At 39.6% G+C, this 21,390-nt stretch overlaps 1 protein-coding gene across 3 annotated transcripts in view; it reads left to right on the plus strand.

Annotated features, from left to right (window-relative positions):
• The first annotated feature begins 1,227 nt into the window (after positions 1–1,227).
• RAB18 (RAB18, member RAS oncogene family) overlaps positions 1,228–21,390 on the plus strand; it is a 41,815-nt gene continuing 21,652 nt past the window's right edge. For 2 of the 3 annotated variants that reach the window (XM_015146650.3, XM_028853453.2), the window contains exons 1-2: positions 1,228–1,361; positions 6,856–6,911. In XM_015146650.3, coding sequence (XP_015002136.1) covers positions 1,294–1,361; positions 6,856–6,911 — 124 coding nt within the window. In that variant the 5' untranslated portion in view covers positions 1,228–1,293. 3 annotated transcript variants of the gene reach the window in all.

The raw sequence follows: 21,390 nt of genomic DNA on the forward strand, positions 1-21,390 counted from the left end.
TTTTATTTATATGTAGTCTTTAATCAAATATCTATTGTATATGACATTAGCTGCAGGTACAAGGAAATCAGACAAGAGAACTGAGGTTTATTGAGTGCCTGCCATGTACCAGGCACTGTGCTAAGTATTATGAATGAGGTTTGGTGTCTTCACTAAGATTTACAACTTAATGCAGGAGGCAAGGTGTAGACATACATTTCCTGCAGTGTGGGTGTAGCAGTTCTTATGAGAAGAGTTGGCTTGAAGTTGCACCACCAGAAGTAATGCACTTGACCTACCTGAAGTCTAGGCCTCCATTTCAAGATGAATTAGGGTGTGGAGGGTGCTCTCCACTCTAACAGAGGGGAAGCCAGCAAGTTAATACCTGATCACACCTTTTATAGAGCGCTTTGGTTAACAATATGTCTTCACGCCGGGCGCGGTGGCTCAAGCCTGTAATCCCAGCACTTTGGGAGGCTGAGATGGGTGGATCACGAGGTCAGGAGATCGAGACCATCCTGGCTAACACGGTGAAACTCCGTCTCTACTAAAAAATACAAAAAAAAACCTAGCCGGGCGAGGTGGCAGGCGCCTGTAGTCCCAGCTACTCGGGAGGCTGAGGCAGGAGAATGGCGTGAACCCGGGAGGCCGAGCTTGCAGTGAGCTGAGATCCGGCCACTGCACTCCAGCCTGGGCGACAGACCGAGACTCCGTCTCAAAAAAAAAAAAAAAAAAAAAAAAGTCTTCACAAGTTAACTCATTTAACCTTCATAACAATAAGAAGCAGATGTTCTAAGAAGTGTTACTGTGTCTCTCAGAGATGAAGAAAAGCTCAGAAAGCCGGGTAGTATGACAGGCAGTTATAAGGTAGAGGTAGACCTAAATTTAAGATAATCTGCTTCAAGCACAGTGCTTTAACCACCGCAGTGCAGCTGTTATGAGCAGCTGCTGAAATAAAACAGCTTGATACTCTCCTGACAGTCCTCCCACTGACTCGACAGGAGGGTTAGGTTGAGGTTGGGGCGGAGCTAGACCTCATGAAGAAGCCAACGAAGTCACACACAGCTCTCCCCACCTGCGCTTGCGCAGGGGAGGAACACGCAGTCCGGAAAAACGCCGGGGATTCTGGGTTGCGCAGCCGTGGAGCTACCTCAAGGCGGAACTGGGGCGTCCAGGGCTTCGGCAGCCTGAACACCCGGTGTGAAAGGAAGGTGGCAGCCGTGGAGCGATGCGCATGCGCAGCAGCTCACTCTGCTGAAGGGCTGAGAGGCGCACCGGGGCCGCCAGCTGGGGTCGGAGCGGAGCGGGGTCAGGATGGACGAGGACGTGCTGACGACCCTGAAGATCCTCATCATCGGCGAGAGTGGGGTGGGCAAGTCCAGGTGAGGCGGGCGTGCGGGTCGTGACGAGGGTGACTGGGCTCTTTCTGTCCCGGTGGCTGCTGTCTCCTGGGCCGCGACGGGAACTGTAAACTGCGGCGGCGGGCGCGGGCCGGGCTCGGGCCGGCTCCACTTGCGCCCTCCTCGGCCTCTGGGCTGCGCTCTCCCGCGGCTTCTCCTCCCCTCGCCCCACCCGCGCGGCTGGTTCCCGGCCTCTGCCAGGCCCAAGTTCTCTGAGTCGCTCTCCCTCCTGTGGCGCGGAGAAAACACCATTCCAAGGGCCGCCGCTCCGCCGGCCGGTTTGCTGCGCGGAGCTCAGGGCGTGGTGGGCTGGTTTGGGCCCGAATCTGGCCGGGGGGCGCCTTGCCTCCAACTCTTCGGGGTTCAGGCTGCCTGTCACCCCGAGACCCGGGAGACATAACTTTCCCACTTGAGGGTATCTGTGGGGCCTTCTCTAAATACATAATATCCTCGGGAAGTTTCGTGACGCCTTAGGTCCCATTCCTGGCCTGTTTGGGCGCAGCTTAATGTCGCTTCTTTTACTTTTTTATTAGTCGGCTGTGGAAGAACTCCTGGATCTTGTGACTGCTGGAAAATTTCGCTTTAGTCTAAGGTCCGAGTGCTTCAGCCGTGGGTCACCTTTGAAAATAAAATGTAGTTGTTATTTCTCATTTTCCCACATCCTATGGAGACAGAAGATTAGTGTTGTCTTTTCATTTTTGACTTTTTTCCTTGGGGAAAATAATATTGACAGTGGAGTTGAGTATAAGGTAAGACATGGATCTGGGTGGATGTTGCTAGAGGGTTGTGATTTCATCCAGGTCTTGGAACAGAGTTCTCCAGGTGATGTCATTCTTGCCATCTGATTATGAGTAGGTTATGTTCAAGGCCGTCCTGATCCTTAAACCGCATTTACACTCCGGGGGCTGTAATCAGTTTCATATTTTAGCTATACCTTCTGATACACATATCTTTCAAATGATTTTTTATATTTCATAAATTGAAGTAGCCTTCATTCTACAAGCTAGAATGAAAGCTCTCCTCAAATAACTTGTAAAAGTCACTTCGTAAAGTCTTACTTTTTAAAAGCTTCTTCAGAATGTGAGAACTTATGTAATATATTCTGATATTATTTATTTATTTATTTATTGAGACGGAGTCTCGCTCTATTGCCAGGCTGGAGTGCAGTGGCGCCATCTCGGGTCACTGCAGCCTCCGCCTCCTGGGTTCAAGCGATTCTGGACTATAGGCCTCCCCAGTAGCTTGGACTACAGGCGGGCACCATTATGCCTAGTTAACTTTTGTACTTTTCGTAGAGATGGATTTTCACCATGTTGGCCAGGCTATGGTCTCGATCTTGACCTTGTGATCCGCCCACCTCGGCCTCCCAAAGTGCTAGGATTACTGGCATGAGCCACCAGTTTGACAACACGTTTTCATAGTGTTCCTCATGTAATGTACTCTGTGTCTACTGGAATGAAGGATTTGCACATACCAAGGAATAGAATAATGAAATACTATGAATTAGCAAACCAGCATGATTTGTCTGTGTGTGTGTAAAAGGGATGAGTAAAATTATTTACATGATCATCTATTATTGCACATGCATATTTGAGGGTTAAAAAGTTAATGTAAACATTGTCTTAATAGGAATTTCATAGCCTTGTGATCTTTCTTTTTCTTTTCTCCTTTTTTCCTTGAGACATGGTTCTCATTTAAGTTCAGTCATATGAAATTAGTGTTTTTGAAGTCAAGAATGGTTGATTGTCATTTCATGTAGTTCAACCCAATACATGGTCTGTTAGCACTTTTTCTAAATGTATTGCATGGATGACAAGTTAGGGCGTGTTAAAATTTTCTGGAAGGTTAACTGGAGTATATAAACAAAACGTCTCTGCTCTACCAACTGTTTTTTTGAGACAGGGTCTTGTTCTGTCACCCAGACTGGAGTGCAGTGGCATGATCATAGCTCACTGCAGTCTCAATCTCCTGGGCTCAAGTGATCCTCCCACCTCAGCCTTCTGAGTAGCTGGACTATAGGCACAAGTCACCATGCCTGACTGGTGTTTTTTATTTTTTATAGAGAGGAGGACTCACTGTGTTGCCCAGGCTGGTCTCGAACTCCTGAGCTCAACAGATTCTCCTGCCTTGACCTCCCAAAGTGCTAGGAACATAGGCATGAGCCACCACAACCGGCCCTACTTCTAAAATTTTTTTCATAGATGGGATTTTCCTATGTTGCCCAGGCTGGTCTCAAGCACACGGGCTCAAGCCAACCTCCTGCCTCATACTCCTAAATTGCTGGGATTACAGACACGAGCCATGACACCCAACCAAGGTTCTCCTTGTAGAGTAAGGCCTGTTAAGTGGATTTATCAGTCTCCCTAGTTCATGTCACGGAAACACATTTACCATGGGCCTAATCTGTTTTAAACTTTTTCCTCAATACGTGGCAATGGATTATCAACTGCTCCCAGCAAGATTTTGACACTTTGTTTCTTTCGTGAAAGGATTACATATAGTGAGAAAGTTGTCTTATTTGTCTAGCTGGATATACATTATTTGCCTATGTGATATGCTATGGAAAGCAATCTTGAACACTTATGTTTCTGGATAAGATGAGAATAAATGACTCTACCAAAATAGAAGTCTCTGCCTTTTAAAGTGAATTAGTACAAAAACGTTTGTCATGGATATGATCTTAAAGGATTGTTTTAACCAAGTTGGTTTCTGTTTCATTACAGAGCTGGAGCTAGTGGAAGTGAGATAGCACTTGTGTTGTTGGGGGAAAACAAAGGATATGTTTAATCCGAATTAGTGGATTACTTTCTAGTGTATTTCATAGTGTGAGAGTCTAAAGGGTATGTGATAGTAGTCAGGAGATCACGATTATGAAACTGGGGCTGCCACTTGTGTGACCTTGTGTGTAATACTTGAATGCTGTAGGCCTTCATTTCAAAAGTGAGGGGGTTGGAATAGAAACCTCTCAGACCCTAAATGTATAAGACTAGGATTCTGTGGCTAGGCCTGGTGAGGGAAAGAGTAGCAGAACATATTGAGAACTGAAAGGGATTAGAGAGACCTATTATCTAAATTGCTGTCCCTCCTATGCCCCTTGCCTTCCCATTTTGTTTTTTTTTTTGGTGAATTTCATTTGTAAATTTAAAAAATGCAGATTAGTCATAATCACACTGTTTATTATAAATTTGGTCGCATCTAGGTGCCATGGCGATAGTTACTCCTTCCATCTCTACTTCTGCATGGGAAACATTTTGCTCTTTTAACTTTGAAAATATGAGTGTGTAAATATACAATACTATAAGAATGGTGCTTCTGCCAGGTGCAGTGGCTCTTTCTATAATCCTAGCTACTCAGGAGGCTGAGACAGGAGGATCTCTTGAGGCCAGGAGTTCGAGACCAGCTTGGGCAACATAACGAGACCATGCCTCTAAAAAAATAAAAATAAAAAAATAAGCCAGCCGTGGTGATGCACACCTGTCGTGCCAGTTACTTGGGGGTCTAAGGTGGGAGGATTAGTGAGCTGCAGTTGTGCTACTGCATTCCAGCCTGGGTGACAGAGTGAGACCCTGTCTCTAAAAAAAAAAAAAAAAAAAAGGGCTTCTTAATTATTTTGAGATTGTCAGTTCCTCTCAATATCTAATAGAGAAATGAACTCTCTTCCCCCTTTCAAAGTCTAATAGAGAAATGGACTCTCTGTCTAGAAAAAGACATACATAGAATTTAGAATGCTTTTTGGGCTACCGGGATACCCCTGTCTAAGATCTGATGTATACCCTGAGCCTGTATTAAAATTTGTTGCTTCACACCATGCCACCAATTCTCTGCCTCTCCTGATGAAGTACTGTTAATAACAAAGGCCTTTTAAGGATTAGCAATTATGAGAGAAAAACCTCTGACTTTGTGTCTGCACATTGCCATGTGTTCAGTAAATAATACCCAATATCATTATTGTATTATTATGATATTATTACAACTAGTCTACAAGGTAATGTTAACTTAAGTTTTTGTAGTAATATTTTCTGTGGTGACCACATGTAGATATTATGTATCTTTTCTTAAATTATGGTTAACTGAGTATGTTGGGAGAAAAGAAAAATTTTATAGGTAGTCTTTAAGAGTCTTACTAGTATTGTTACCTACGTTCCAAGTAAGTAAATATAGTCAAGATGTTAGATGGATAAATCTAGAATTTGACTCTTCTGTTTTACTTTGATTTTGTGATGCTGGTTTTATGGTAAACACAAGAAAACAAAACCAGTAAGGGAGAGTTAATCCTTCAAATATAATTAATGACAGTGGGTTTGGAAACTACCAGGAGGCCATTATATTTTGCAAAAACTCTATGGACAAAACATACCTCTACCAGCAATAATCACAACCTATAGAAAGTCATAAGATTTTTCTATAATTTAGATACCTGATGGCTGTTTCTTTGATTTTATTCATGCAAACAGGTCAATTAGGATAGTCTTATACTTCAGAAGTTAACATGAGGGAAGGTTGGATGACTTTAAAATCAAGGGCTTTAACAAAAGCTTAGATTTCATTTTTGAAGAGCTTCTAATAACTGACACTTCTGCTTCGTAGTAAGTAAAATAATTCTGGAAGATGTAAAATCTTAGAGTACCCTTCTAATCTGGCATCTTTAGCTTTTTATCCCTTTTTATCCCTACGCGTCTTTATCTTTTATCCCTCCTTTCTGGTTTCTTATCATTTCCTAGGTTTAGTCCTTCGTTCTCTCTTGCCATAACCTTGGCAGTTGTCTTCCGTTGATTTTCTTCTATTTTTTGTTAGTATTAACATTTTAAAACAAAGAGCAGTACTTGTCATAACTTCTTTAAAAGCCTCCAGTAGCCTCCAGTTGCCTACTTGGTTTTATACACTCTACCTGGTGTTTGCCCGAGTCTACCTACTCTGTCGTGTGATCTTTCTTTTTACCTCTCTTTTTACTATATCTTCTCTTAGGTAGTAGCCATACTGCGTGTTACAGAATGCTCGGCTTTGATATGTTTCTGGTTTTGCTTGAATTCAGAGTGGATTACACAATCAGATTTTTAAAAGCTAGTTTGTTGCATTCTAAGGGACTTTATTTTTTCCCTTTTCATCTATGTCAGTTAAAGCATGACATGCTGTTAGTATCATTTTTCTCAGAAGGACATACCAGAACAGTTAAACAACAACAACAACAAAAACCCCCACCTTTTGTACTTGGGGGATTGTGTAGGAGACCATGGGGAATATATTTAATAGTAAACTACTTTGCTCTTGGGATTTTTAAATTGCCTTTCTAGTAATTTAATTTTTCTGTGTATACCTGCTCTAGTAATTTAATTTTTCTGTGTATACCTGCTCTAAGAGAAGGCCTACATCATTTATTATCTGCATCTAATAATGTGTGACCAAATAGTCATGAACACATTTATCATATGATGAGAAAATTCAAGTTCCCAACCTGTCTTTTTAATATCTCTTTCAGCCTGCTCTTGAGGTTCACAGATGATACATTTGATCCAGAACTTGCAGCAACAATAGGTAAGCCTGTGTTTAAAAATTCTATAGAAATGGCCAGTATTTTCTTGCCTTTGGCCTTTTTAATCTAAATCCTTCTACCTTCTTCTCACCACCCCACTGCCTCCATGTCTGTTGAAATCTTATTTGTCCTTCAAGACTTATTTTGGTATCATTACATCTCTGAAGCTTTTCTAGATCTTACCAAGAGAAAATAACTTCCTTATCTGTTGTCTCATGGCACTTTATTAAAACTGCTAATGTAATTTTCTGTACGCACATTTCTTTCCTATACTTTGGATTGTCTTTTATTTTGTAATATACAACAGTTATATTTGAATACTTATTGTATGCCAGGGAAACTTGGTCTCCGTCATTATGGACCTAACAGAGTGTGTTAATTTTGTATGTTCAGCATTTGCTACAGTGTTTGGCATGTATTCTTATCTTTACATATGTATTGATACTAGTTATTAAGGATTGTTAGGAGCAATGATACTTAAATGCCTTTTAAGGATAAAATTTAGATTGCCTGAAAGTGGTTAGTCACACTAACTTATGAGAATATATGAGAAGATAGGGGTAAGTATTTTGGTATCATGTGTTTAGACTGTAGATAACGTAAAAGGATGAAGAGACCACTTGGAATAGTTGAAAGGTAGCTGAGCTGAGTCAGAGCTAGATAATAGTCTTGGTTGGCTTTGCCTTGAATTATGTGTAATCTTGATGAAGTCACTTGACTTACTAACTTCATCTGTAAATTGGAAGGATTTGGGGAGAGAGAATACTTTTTTTTCCAGCTTTAAAATTTCATGATCTGATGAGGAGAATATAGTAAAGATGATCCTAGCATTATTGTCAGGGAAAATAAAGAGTTTTTCTTAACTGCCTTTGTTTTCATTTATTGTATGTCTATTTTTAAAATTTTTTTTTTTTTTTTTTTTGAGACGGAGTCTCACGCTGTTGCCCAGGCTGGAGTGCAGTGGCGCGATCTCGGCTCACTGCAAGCTCCGCCTCCCGGGTTCCCGCCATTCTCCTGCCTCAGCCTCCTGAGTAGCTGGGACTACAGGCGCCCGCCACCGCGCCCGGCTAATTTTTTGTATTTTTAGTAGAGACAGGGTTTCACAGTGGTCTCGATCTCCTGACCTTGTGATCCGCCCGCCTCGGCCTCCCAAAGTGCTGGGATTACAGGCTTGAGCCACCGCGCCCGGCCTATTTTTAAAATTTTATTGTGAAACAATTTCAGACCACAGATTTGTAAAAATAGCACAAATAATTCATGTGTATCCTATTAAATTACTCTAAATGTTAATGTTTGTCACATTTGCTTTATCGTTCTCTCTCTACATATACACAGTATTCTTTTTTAAAAAAATGAATTGAGAGTAGTTTGTAGACATATGTCTTCAATGTCTGCATACTTTAATGTGTATTTCTTAAATGAACATAGATACATTTTATTGTCTATTAACAGATTTTATCAGTTGTTCCATTAATGTCTCATATAGCAAAAGACAAATAATTGTTTTGGGTCCAGGATCATATGTTGAATTTAGTTATTTCTGTTTAGTCTCTTTTATTTTATTTAATTAATGAATTAATTTATTTTTGAGACAGAGTCTTGCTCTGTCACTCAGGCTGGAGTGCAGTGGCACCATCTCAGCTCAGTGCAACCTCCACTTTCCAGGTTCCAGTGATCCTCCTGCCTCAGCCACCTGAGTAGCTGGGACTACAGGCGCATGCCACCACGCCTGGCTAATTTTTCTTTGTATTTTTGGTAGAGACAGGGTTTGCCATGTTGGCCAACCTGGTCTTGAGCTCCTGACCTCAAGTAATCTACCCATCTCAGCCTCCCAAAGTACTGGGATTACACCTTTGAGCCACCGTGTCGAGCCTCTTCAGCCTCTTTAATCAATAATTCATCAGTCTTCATTTGCCTTTTCAGGGCCTTGACATTTTTGAAGAGTAAATAATTATTTTGTAGAATGTCTCTCAATTTGTGTATGTCCGGTGTGTCCTTACAGTTAGATTCAGATTATGCAGTTTTGGCAGGAATCCCACAGAAGTGTTTTCCAGAGGATAGTGTTAGGAGGCACATTGTGTCTATTTATCCCATTTACTAGTGGTGGGACTTTGGTTACTTAAGGTGATATATGCCAGCTTACTCCTCTGTGAAGTTATTATTTTTCCCTTCATAACTAATATATATATTTATTGTAGAGAGATACATTGAGACTATATAGGTATCCTCCTTCTTACACCTTTTGCCCTCTTGTTGTAGCATCCATTGATAATTCTTGCCTGTGACAAGTGATAAGGACAGTATATGATCTTGTCATTCCAACTGTGATTGTTATCAAATGGGGATTTTTAAAAAAATGCCATCACTCTGTCTACATATCTTGTTTGGAATTCTGTAAGTAAGAGCTCTTTCTTTTTTTTCTTTTTTTATGAGGCAGTGTTTCGCTGTGTTGCCCAGGCTGGCCTCAGACTCCTGGGCTCAAGCGATCCTCCTGCCTCAGCCTCCCAAGTAGGTGGAACCACAGCCATGCACCACCATGCCCAGCTCAGGAGGAGCTCATGTTTGTTTGTTTCTTTTTCTTCATATGAACTCATGGTGCCTGTAAATTTTCAATAAATTAGGCATTACTTAGCTTTTGCATGATATTAACATTTACAGATTTACTGTTATTTGTGTCATAGGAAAGGGAATCATTTAAAACACTAATTCAAAATCCATTGTAATTTGGCTTTATTATTATTATTTAATTAATTAATTTTTTTTTTTTTTGAGACAGAGTCTTGCTCTGTTGCTCAGGCTGGAATGAAGTGGCACAACCTTGACTCACTGCAGCCTCTACCTCTGTTCAAGTGATTCTGGTGCCTCAGCTTCCTGAGTAGCCAAGACTACAGGCATGCACCACCACACCTGGCTAATTGTATTTTTAGTAGAGACAGGTTTTGCTATGTTGGCCAGGCTGGTCTTGAACTCCTGGCCTCAAGTGATCCACCCACCTTGGGCCTCCCAAAGTGTTGAGATTATGGGTGTGAGCCACTGTGCCCAGACTGGTGTATTATTTACTCCTATAAAAATTACTTAGTAGTAAAACCTTATTTTGGTCAAAACCTGTCTGAGTACATATTGGTAATGGCTAGCCAGGAGGAGAGCAGTAGCAACTGGCAGAAAAATAAACTTGCCTAAAGTTAAAATTTTACTGAAGGAATGAACATACATATAATATTAACTGTCTACATTACAAACTCAAATGGAATTTGGGGACTAGTAGCATGCCAAATCGTGGGTTGTCTTTATTACTAAAAAGGCTTTGTCTTCTGCAAAGACAAATATTAAGATTATAGTATGCTGGTGAAAATATATATAATTTGTTCCCCAAATAGGCCCTGGATCTTGAATATGTTGAACAAAGTATCTTTTACATTGAAGCATCAGATTACTTTCTGCCTTAGGTAATAACATGTATATATATGTGTATATATATATATATTTTGTTTTTGTTTTTTTTTTTTGTTTTTTTTGAGATGAGAGTCTCTCTGTGTTGCCCAGGCCGGAGTGCAGTAGTGCATGATCTCAGCTCACTGCAGTCTCCAACTCCCAGGTTCAAGTGATGCTCCTGCCTCAGCCTCCCAAGAAGCTGGGATTGCAGGCGAGTGCCACCATGCCTTGCTAATTTTTATATTTTTAGTAGAGATGGGGTTTCAGTATATTGGCCAGGCTGGTCTTGAACTCCTGACCTCAAACGATGCACCTGCCTCAGCCTCCCAAAGTGCTAGGATTACAGGTGTGAGCCACCACGCCCAGCCCACACATGAGTTTTTAAAATAAAAACAATTACTTAATGACCTTGTGAAAATTAGTGTTTTATGCAAAATTGGTGTTTTACCCCACAGTAAAATAGTAGTAAGGAAAGTGTATTGTTACCTTTTAGTAACTTAGTGAGACACTTAAGTTTCCGTCTTGTATAAAATACTCTTTTAAGATAGTTGTTGGATTTGCAATTGCAGATGGTACTATAAAGTTAGCATTTTTCTTTGTTGGCAATTAGCTAAAAACAACAAAGAGAGGGAAAAACTGACACACAAACCCAGCATTCCACTAAACTAGAAGACAGTTAAAAACCCCAAGCCACAAAATAGGTGGAATTGTTGCCAGGAGCAGTGGCGATCAGGCTGGCTGCATGTGGGAAGAAGTAGATAGAATGCCATGGCTGTGGAGCTCAGAGACAGCAAGAAACATGAAACTGCAAGGCCCCCCTGAGGTATAAAACCTAAACCCCTTGTTTACAAAAGTGAAATGGGTTTCTTCAGCTCAAGGCAGGAGCTTTCCTACACCTAGTTTGATTCTAAGAAGTCAGGGAAATGAAGCCAAACGGGGAGTCACATAAACAAACCATTTTTGCAGGAAGTAATATGTGTCTATCTCTACAGCAGTTGGGGAGGAGATGACTGCATTGTGAAAAACCTCCAGACTGCCTGTCTGCACTGGCTGTTGAGAAGTAAAACGCTAAACTGTCTCTTAGGTAAATCTCTGAATCACGAAAAGGTTGTCAGTCCAGAACTGGAGGCACTCTGGCCTTCTGCATGAACCTCTTACAAATATCAGGTTCCGTACAACCAGCACTTCTTCAAAGATGAATAACCAAAAGGAATTCATTAAGCTTGACTGCCACAAATGTTTGGAAATCAGAAAGGAAGAAAGAAACAGAAAAACAAAGGACAAATGAAGAACAGTAACCTAAAATATTGCCATAAAGAAGATGAACATTGTGACCAAACATTTTGCCATGAGTTTAGAAAGCTTAATGAAGTATTTACTTCATTAGCAGCTCAAAGCAGTTGATATAAGAGGCCAGGGAAGAAATAGAGTGAGTGCATGAGAAAATGCAAGGTAAGCTGATTGAGTGGAAAGAAAAATAAATGAAATTAGAAAATAAAACCTTTACTGAAATGAAGATGAAATTGAAAGGATCACGTAGATAATAGAGAACAGTGGAAGATACAATAAGAGACAGAGTCTAGAAATGGAAAAAGCAGGTAGAATTTTCCAAAATTAATGAAAATGTTAAAATGAATTAGAAAATGATAGATGTGGAAATCAGAGAAGGAAATCCAACATATGCATATTGAGACTCAGAAGGAAACATACCGAAACATAAATTTTTAAAAATGTAGTACAAGATAACATTTCTGACGTAAAAATATAGTTATATACACAAAATTGCAGGGTTTTTTTTTTTTTTTTTTTGAGGCAGGGTCTTGTTCTGTCACCAGGCTGGAATGCAGTGGCACAAACACAGCTCACTCCAGCCTCGACCACCTGGGCTCAAGTGATCCACCTGAGCCTCCTGAACTGGAACTACAGGCATGTGCCACCATGCCCGGATGATTTTTGTATTTTTTTGGAGATGGGGTCTCACCATGTTGCTTAGGCTGATCTTGAACTCCTGGGTTCAAGCAGTCCTCCTACCTTGGCCTCCTGAAGTGCTGGGATTGCAGGTGTGAGCCACTGCTCTCAGCCTGCAAAAGTATCTTGACCAGTTTTTTTGTTTGCTTATTACATAGGAGTGTTTGATAAAAGATAGTATTAGGTTTATTTTTCTGCTATGACAGGGTCACATGGTGGTCCTTAATCAGGTACTTATCTAAGTAATTGGTAGCATAGATGGCATTGGTAAGCATGGAAATTAGATCCTGTAGAAATTAGTTATACTAATTTTATATAATCTTATTAGGCACAATTTGCTTTACGTTGTTTTTTATTTACTCCGTTTTATGTAACTTTTGAATATAAAAAGGGTGCCTTAAAAAACTATTTTCAAATAAAAACCTAGAAAATGAATGTAAAACCATTTTTCTACTTCAGACTGGCTCACACATATTTCTTAATCTATTTTAAGACTTATAATTGTTAAAATATGTGAAAATGTCTTTTGAGGGTTGGCATATTTCAACTACACTTAGAAAAATTGTGGTTGTTATGGGTTGATGTTATTTCCTTAGTGAGCTTTCAAAAATACCTATGACTTCTGCTGGGCGCAGTGGCTCATGCCAATAATCCCAGCACTTTGTGAGGCCAAGGCAGGAGGATCACTTGAGCCTGGGAGGTCAAGGCTGCAGTGAGCTGTCATCGTACCACTGTATTCTAGCCTGGGTGATAGAGCAAGACCTGTCTCAAAAAATAAAAAAATTAAAAAAAAGAAAAAATTTCATGACAAGCTTAAATAATATTGGAATTATCTGTTCTTTAAGGGTTACATTTTACCTGTTGAATCAATCTGATCCTCCTTCCTTCTTTACCATTCCAACCTCTTCAAGTTTTCTATTCTTAGAATAGTCTTGGGAGTGTAACTGGGAAAATATTCATTTTCTCTTAAGTTAGTTGCACATAGTATTATTTTAAACTTTTCATTATCTGTGATTGTGGCTCTTCATTTCGTCTATTTTTGTTCTTCTCCTAAGGAATGTATCTATTTTACTGTTTTGAGGATTGCTTTAATTTTTTTCCCTTGTTCTTCCTGCTTTTCTTTTGGCATATTTTTTGGCTTGTTAACATAAATATTAAGTCCCCTTATTTTTAATCCTTATTCTTTGTTAAAGATGTTCTCTAAGAACCAATTCTGTGTTCCATAGGTTTTGGTATGGAGTGTTTCTTTGTCATTGCTCTGGATACTTTGAATTTTCAGTTTTGTTTTCCCCTTTGAACATTTGAAATCTTTGGGCCAGGCGCAGTGGCTCACGACTGTACTCTCAGCACTTTGGGAGGCCGAGGCAGGTGGATCACTGAAGGTCAGGAGTTTGAGACCAGCCTGGTCAACATGGTGAAACCTCAGTCTCCCCTAAAAATATAAAAATTAGCCAGGCATGTTGGCAGGTGTGTGTAATCCTAGGTACCTGGGAGGCTGAGGCAGGAGAATCACTTAAACCCAGGAGGTGGAGGTTGCAGTGAGCCAAGATCGCACCACTGCACTCCAGCCTGGGTGACAGAGACTCTATCTCAAAAAGAAAAAAAAAAGAAAGAAATCTTTGATTTCTATACCTTAGTCTATATTCCTTAGGCTATACCTTAGTCAGAAGGCTGGGGCTAACTCCAGCCTCCCAACTTCTAATTTGAAATTCTTTTAATTATTTCACAGTATATCAACCACATATTTGACCTGAATGTCAAAGAATGCTAAATATAATTAAGAGGGAAGCAGTAAAATTAAATATGTTAATTAATTAAATGTGCCTGGGTCCACTTCTCATACTAATTCAGATTATCAGCTAGAGTTGAAAAAGAAGTAAGAGAAGGTTGAAAATAGATGACCCAGGCAAATGCAAAAATGCAAAAGTGATGTGGTAAAATAAAGCCTAAGTTAGGTAGAATTTAAGGTTAATGCACTGGACAGAATAAAGTGGATAGTATATAATGTTGGCCCAGTAAATTAACTAAGCAGCTATAACAGTCATAAATAAGTAGGCACCAAACGTAGAAGCTCTCTATAAAAACTTCAAAACTCAAGAATTCAGTGAGGGCCAGGTGCGGTGACTCACACCTGTAATCCCAGCACTTTGGGATGCTGAGGAGGGCAGATCATCTGATTTCAGGAGTTCGAGACCAGCCTGTCCAACACAGTGAAACCCTGTCTCTACTAAAAATACAAAAATTAACCAGGCATGGTGGCTCACACCTGTAGTCCTAGCCACTCGGGAGGCTGAGACAGGAGTATCACTTGAATCTGGGAGGCAGAGATTGCAGTGAGCCGAGATTACGCCACTGCACTGCAGCCTGGATGACAGAGCGAGACTCCGTCTCAAAGAAAAAAAAAGAATTTGATGAAAACACAGTTGTATTGGATTTGCTGCATTTCTTTTGTAGATAGATAGACCCAAAAGATACAGATAAAGGCATAGGGAATTGGACTAACACAATCAGCAAATCTTTTGAATAAAGATCTCACTACTTTAAAAGCCCATGGAACAGTTATACAGAATCAGTCTCAGACTTGACAACAACAAAGTAAATCCTAAATTGAAAAGAAGTAGAGGTTTTACAATACACATTCTTGATAATTTATTCTTTCAGAAAATATTTTTGATCTATCGTGTTTCTTACATATGAGTTCATAGCAGTATTTTTTTTAAAATTATACATTAAAGTTGATTTTTTTGATGTACAGTTTGATTTTTAACATACGTATTAAAACAAGTGTTTATGGTCATATAATTGCTACCACAGTTGGCATACCAACTAGTTCCATCATCCCCAAAACTACATGGTGCTATCGCTTTCTGTTCTATTCTAGTCTGGTCCTCCTGCCTCTAACCTTAGCAGCCACTTATCTGGTCTACAGTTTTATCTTTTTTGAGAATGTCATATAAGGGGAGTCATATGGTATGTTACCTTTGAGACTGCTTTCACCTAGCTTGATGCCTTTGAGCTTCATCCAAGTTCCTGTGAATTGTTTGTTCCTTTTTATTGCTGAGCTATATTCCATTGTGTGGATGTACCACAGTTTTAGTTGGTTTATCTATTCATCTATTTTAAGACATTTGTGTTGTTTCTAGTTTTTAGTGATTATGAATAGTCCTGTTGTAAACATTCAGGTACAGGATTTTGTATGAATACTAATTTTTATTTCTTTAGAATACATACCCAATAATGGAATTCCTGAGTCATATGGTAAATGCATATTTAACTTTGGAAAACAGTTTGGCCATATTTTTATAAAGTGGTTGTATCATTTTTACATTCCCACTAGCTTCATATGAGAATTCTTATTCCTCTGTACCCCTCACCTTTTATATTTCTATGAGCAGCCTTTTAAATTTTCACCTTATTTTCAAATGGGTAAGTAGGTATGTGTTTGGATCTCATTGTGGTTTAATTTGAATTTTGCTAATGACTAATGAGGTTGAGTGTCTTTTTAATGTCTATACACACATTTATATAGACTGTATATATGTATTTTTTTTGCAGTGTCTGTTCAAGTTTTTCATTAATTTTTAAGTGGGTTTTTTGCTTTTTGTTGGGCTTTGAGAGTTTTTAAAATATATTCTGCATTTAAGTCCCTTATTAGATGATATATGCTTGGAAATGTTTTCCTCCCAGTCTCTGGCTTGTCTTTTCATTCGTGTAAAAGTATGTTTCTAACAGCATATGTTTTTTATTTTGATGAAATCTAATTTCTTAATTTTTCCATTTGTGGATGATGATTTCAGTGTTGTATCTTTTGTCTGGTAGAAGGTTGCAGTGATTTTCCCCTATATTTTCTTCCAGAAGTTTTATAGTTTAAAGTGTTACATTAAGTATAATTTTTTGAATTAAGTTTTGAATACAATGTAAGGTATGAAGTTCTTTTTTTTTTTCCTGGCATATGGATATCCAGTTGTTCTAACACTATTAGTTGAAAAGACTGTCCTTTCTACACTGAATAGCTTTTGTGCTTTTGAAAAATTATCAATTGATATGAAACATACGAAGAACAACACAAAATGAAGTGGGATTTATCCCACAAAGGAAAAGTTGGTTTAACATTGAATAAAAAAATCAGTGCATACTTCACTACTTTAAACTAAAAAAGAAATATCACATAATCATCTCAATAGATGCAGAAAATGCATTTGAGAAAAATCCAACATGTATCCTTGATAACATCACTCAGTAAACTGTGAATAGAAACCTGATAAAAGGGTATATATAAAAGACATACAGCTAACATCATACTTAATGATGAAAGAATGTTGTCCCCTTAATATAAGGAATAGAATAAGGATATAAGCTCTCACCACTTCTATTGTACTAGAAATTTTTAGGCAGGGCAGTAAGACAAGAAATGCATCCAGATTGGAAAAGAAGAATGTAAAAATCCACAGGAATACAAAATCTATATTTAAAGTGTCAATTGTATTTCTATATATTAGTAATGAATAAAAGGAAGACGAAAAATTTAAGTACAATTTTAAATAAAAATCTATGGAATACCTAGGGCTCAATTTGCCAAAATTGTCAAAGATGTGTAATACTGAAAATTACAAAATACTTTCAGATTAATTTTTAAAGGCCTAAATGAATGGAAAGATACTACTTTTTCAGTAGCCATAAGATTTAATATTGCTAAGAGGTCAGTTCTCCCCAAAGTGATCTATAGATTCAACATAATCCCTATCAAAATCCCAGCAGGCTTTTATTTTTAAGTCAACAAGCTGATTCTAAAATTCACTAGGAAATGCGAAGGAAGTAGACTAGCCGAAACAACTTGGAAAAAACCCAAAGCTTTATCACCATTGAGTATGACTTAGCCATGGGTTTTTCATATGTGGTGTATATCATGTTGAGGAAATTCCCTTCTATTCCTAATTTGTTGAGTGTTTTTATCATGAAAGGGAATTGAATTTTGTCAAATGCGTTTTCTGCATCAAGATGATCATCATGTGTTTAAAACCCTTCATTCTCTTAATGTGATATATTACTTTGATTCATTTTTCTTGAAGTTCAACTGTTCTTGCATTCTGGGAATAAACTTGATTGATTACTGATTCAGTCTTCTTACTGGTTATGGGTCTATTCAAGTTTTCTGTTCATGAGTAAATTTTGGCAGATTGTGTATTTGTTAAAATTTGCCAGTTTAATTTAGGTTATCCAATTTGTTGACATACAGTTGTTTGTAGTATTCTCTTATGATCCTTTTTTTTTTCTGTAAAATTGGTAGTAATGGCCCTATTTTCATATCTGAGTTTTGTAATTTGAATGTTTTCTCTCACTCTCTCTCTCTCTTTTTTTTTTAAGTTAATCTAGTTTAAAAGTTTGTCTATTTTGTTGATCTTTAAGAAAAAACAACTTTGGTTATCAGTTTTCCTTACTGTGTTTTATTCTCTAATTATCTTTGCTCATATTATTTGTTACTTTTGCCCTGCTAGCTTTGCACAGAGTTTACTCTTCTCTTTTAGTTCCTTAAGGTATGAAGTTAGGTTATTGATTTGAAGTTTTATTTCCTTTATAATATATTCATTTACAGCTATAAATTTCTGTGCCGGGCGTGGTGGCTCATGCCTGTAATCCTAGCGCTTTAGGAGTCCAAGGCAGGCAGATTACCTTAGGTCAGGAGGTCGAGATCTGCCTGGCCAACATGGTGAAACCCCGTCTCTACTAAAAATACAAAAATTAGCCAGGCATAGTTGCGGGCACCTGTAGTCCCAGCTACTAGGGAGGCTGGGATGGGTAAACCACTTGAACCCAAGAGGCAGAGGTTGCAGTGAGCCAGTATCGCACTACTGCATTCCAGCCTGGGTGACAGAGCAAGACTCCATCTCAAAAAAAAATGTCTGTTAACATTGCTTTCACTGCATTCCCTAAGTTTTAATATATTGTATTTTTATTAGTCTCAAGGCATTCTCTAATTTTTCTCTATGATTTTTATTGGTTGTTTAAAAGGGTATTGTTTCATTTTCATGTATTCGTGAATTTGCCAGTATTCCTTCTGATATTAATTTCTAGGTTTATTCCATTGTAATCAGAAAAGTGGTTTGCATGATTTCATTGTTTTTATATGTATTAAGACTTGTTTTGTAGCCAACATATGGCCTATCCTGGAGAATGTTTCATGTACACTTGAAAAAAATTTGTTGTTGTACGGAGTATTCTGTTGGCTCTAACTGGCTTGAAATCCTTTATTTTCTGTTGATAATATATCTCAATACCCTATTCATAATTGGAAGTGGTGTATTAAAATCTCTGACTGTTTATCATATGAAAAAGACCCTTGCACATGCATGTTTATAGCAACACAATTCACAATTGCAAAAATATGGAACCAGCCCAAATGCCCAGCAATCAACGAGTAGATAAAATGTGGCATATGTATACCATGGAATACCACTTAGCCATGAAAAAGAATAAAATAATGACATTTGCAGCAAACTGGCTGGAATTAGAGACCATTATTCTAAGTGAAGTAACTCAGGAATGGAAAACCAAACATTGTATGTTCTCATTTATAAGTGGGAGCTAAGCTATGAAGACACAGAGGCATAAGAATGATATAGTGGACCTTGGGGACTCAGGGAGAGGGATAAAATAACTGCACACTGGGTACAGTGCGCACTGCCCGAGTGATGGGTGCACCAAAATCTCGGAAATTACCCTAAAGAACTTACCCATGTAACCACATACCACCTGTTCCTAAAAACCTATTGAAATAAAAAAAAGTAAAATAAAGTATGTGGGAGGATTAAAAAAAAAAAAAAAAAGACACAGGGCGGAGCAAGATGGCTGAATAGGAGCAGCTCCAGTCTCCAACTCCCAGCGCGAGCGACACAGAAGACCGGTGATTTCTGCATTTTCAACTGAGGTACTGGGTTCATCTCACTGGGGAGTGCCGGACGATCGGTGCTGGTCAGCTGCTGCAGCCCGACCAGCGAGAGCTGAAGCAGGGCGAGGCATTGCCTCACCTGGGAAGCGCAAGGGGGAAGGGAGTCCCTTTTCCCAGCCAGGGGAACTGAGACACACAACACCTGGAAAATCGGGTAACTCCCACCCCAATACTGCGCTTTAGGAAACAGGCACACCAGGAGATCATATCCCACACCTGGCCGGGAGGGTCCCACACCCACGGAGCCTCCCTCATTGCTAGCACAGCAGTCTGTGATCTACCGGCAAGGCAGCAGCCAGGCTGGGGGAGGGGCGCCCGCCATTGCTGAGGCTTAAGTAGGTAAACAAAGCTGCTGGGAAGCTCGAACTGGGTGGAGCTCACAGCAGCTCAAGGAAACCTGCCTGTCTCCGTAGACTCCACCTCTGGGGACAGGGCACAGTAAACTAAGACACACAGACACCTCTGCACAGACGCAAACGACTCTGTCTGACAGCTTTGAAGAGAGCAGTGGATCTCCCAACACGGAGGTTGAGATCTGAGAAGGGACAGACTCCCTGCTCAAGTGGGTCCCTGACCCCTGAGTAGCCTAACTGGGAGACATCCCCCACTAGGGGCAGTCTGACACCCCACACCTCACAGGGAGGAGTACACCCCTGAGAGGAAGCTTCCAAAGCAAGAATCAGACAGGTACACTCGCTGTTCAGAAATATTCTATCTTCTGCAGCCTCTGCTGCTGATACCCAGGCAAACAGGGTCTGGAGTGGACCTCAAGCAATCTCCAACAGACCTACAGCTGAGGGTCCTGACTGTTAGAAGGAAAACTATCAAACAGGAAGGACACCTACACCAAAACCCCATCAGTACATCACCATCATCAAAGACCAGAGGCAGATAAAACCACAAAGATGGGGAAAAAGCAGGGCAGAAAAGCTGGAAATTCCAAAAATAAGAGCGCATCTCCCCCGGCAAAGGAGCGCAGCTCATCGCCAGCAACGGATCAAAGCTGGACGGAGAATGACTTTGATGAGATGAGAGAAGAAGGCTTCAGTCCATCAAATTTCTCAGAGCTAAAGGAGGAATTACGTACCCAGCGCAAAGAAACTAAAAATCTTGAAAAAAAAGTGGAAGAATTGATGGCTAGAGTAATTAATGCAGAGAAGGTCCTAAACGAAATGAAAGAGATGAAAACCATGACACGAGAAATACGTGACAAATGCACAAGCTTCAGTAACCGACTCGATCAACTGGAAGAAAGAGTATCAGCGATTGAGGATCAAATGAATGAAATGAAGCGAGAAGAGAAACCAAAAGAAAAAAGAAGAAAAAGAAATGAACAAAGCCTGCAAGAAGTATGGGATTATGTAAAAAGACCAAATCTACGTCTGATTGGGGTGCCTGAAAGTGAGGGGGAAAATGGAACCAAGTTGGAAAACACTCTTCAGGATATCATCCAGGAGAACTTCCCCAACCTAGTAGGGCAGGCCAACATTCAAATCCAGGAAATACAGAGAACGCCACAAAGATACTCCTCGAGAAGAGCAACTCCAAGACACATAATTGCCAGATTCACCAAAGTTGAAATGAAGGAAAAAATCTTAAGGGCAGCCAGAGAGAAAGGTCGGGTTACCCACAAAGGGAAGCCCATCAGACTAACAGCAGATCTCTCAGCAGAAACTCTACAAGCCAGAAGAGAGTGGGGGCCAATATTCAACATTCTTAAAGAAAAGAATTTTAAACCCAGAATTTCATATCCAGCCAAACTAAGTTTCATAAGTGAAGGAGAAATAAAATCCTTTACAGATAAGCAAATGCTTAGAGATTTTGTCACCACTAGGCCTGCCTTACAAGAGACCCTGAAGGAAGCACTAAACATGGAAAGGAACAACCGGTACCAGCCATTGCAAAAACATGCCAAAATGTAAAGACCATTGAGGCTAGGAAGAAACTGCATCAACTAATGAGCAAAATAACCAGTTAATATCATAATGGCAGGATCAAGTTCACACATAACAATATTAACCTTAAATGTAAATGGACTAAATGCTCCAATTAAAAGACACAGACTGGCAAACTGGATAAAGAGTCAAGACCCATCAGTCTGCTGTATTCAGGAGACCCATCTCACACGCAGAGAC

This window comes from Macaca mulatta, chromosome 9 (assembly GCF_049350105.2).
Source record: "Macaca mulatta isolate MMU2019108-1 chromosome 9, T2T-MMU8v2.0, whole genome shotgun sequence".
Taxonomy (NCBI): Eukaryota; Metazoa; Chordata; class Mammalia; order Primates; family Cercopithecidae; genus Macaca; species Macaca mulatta.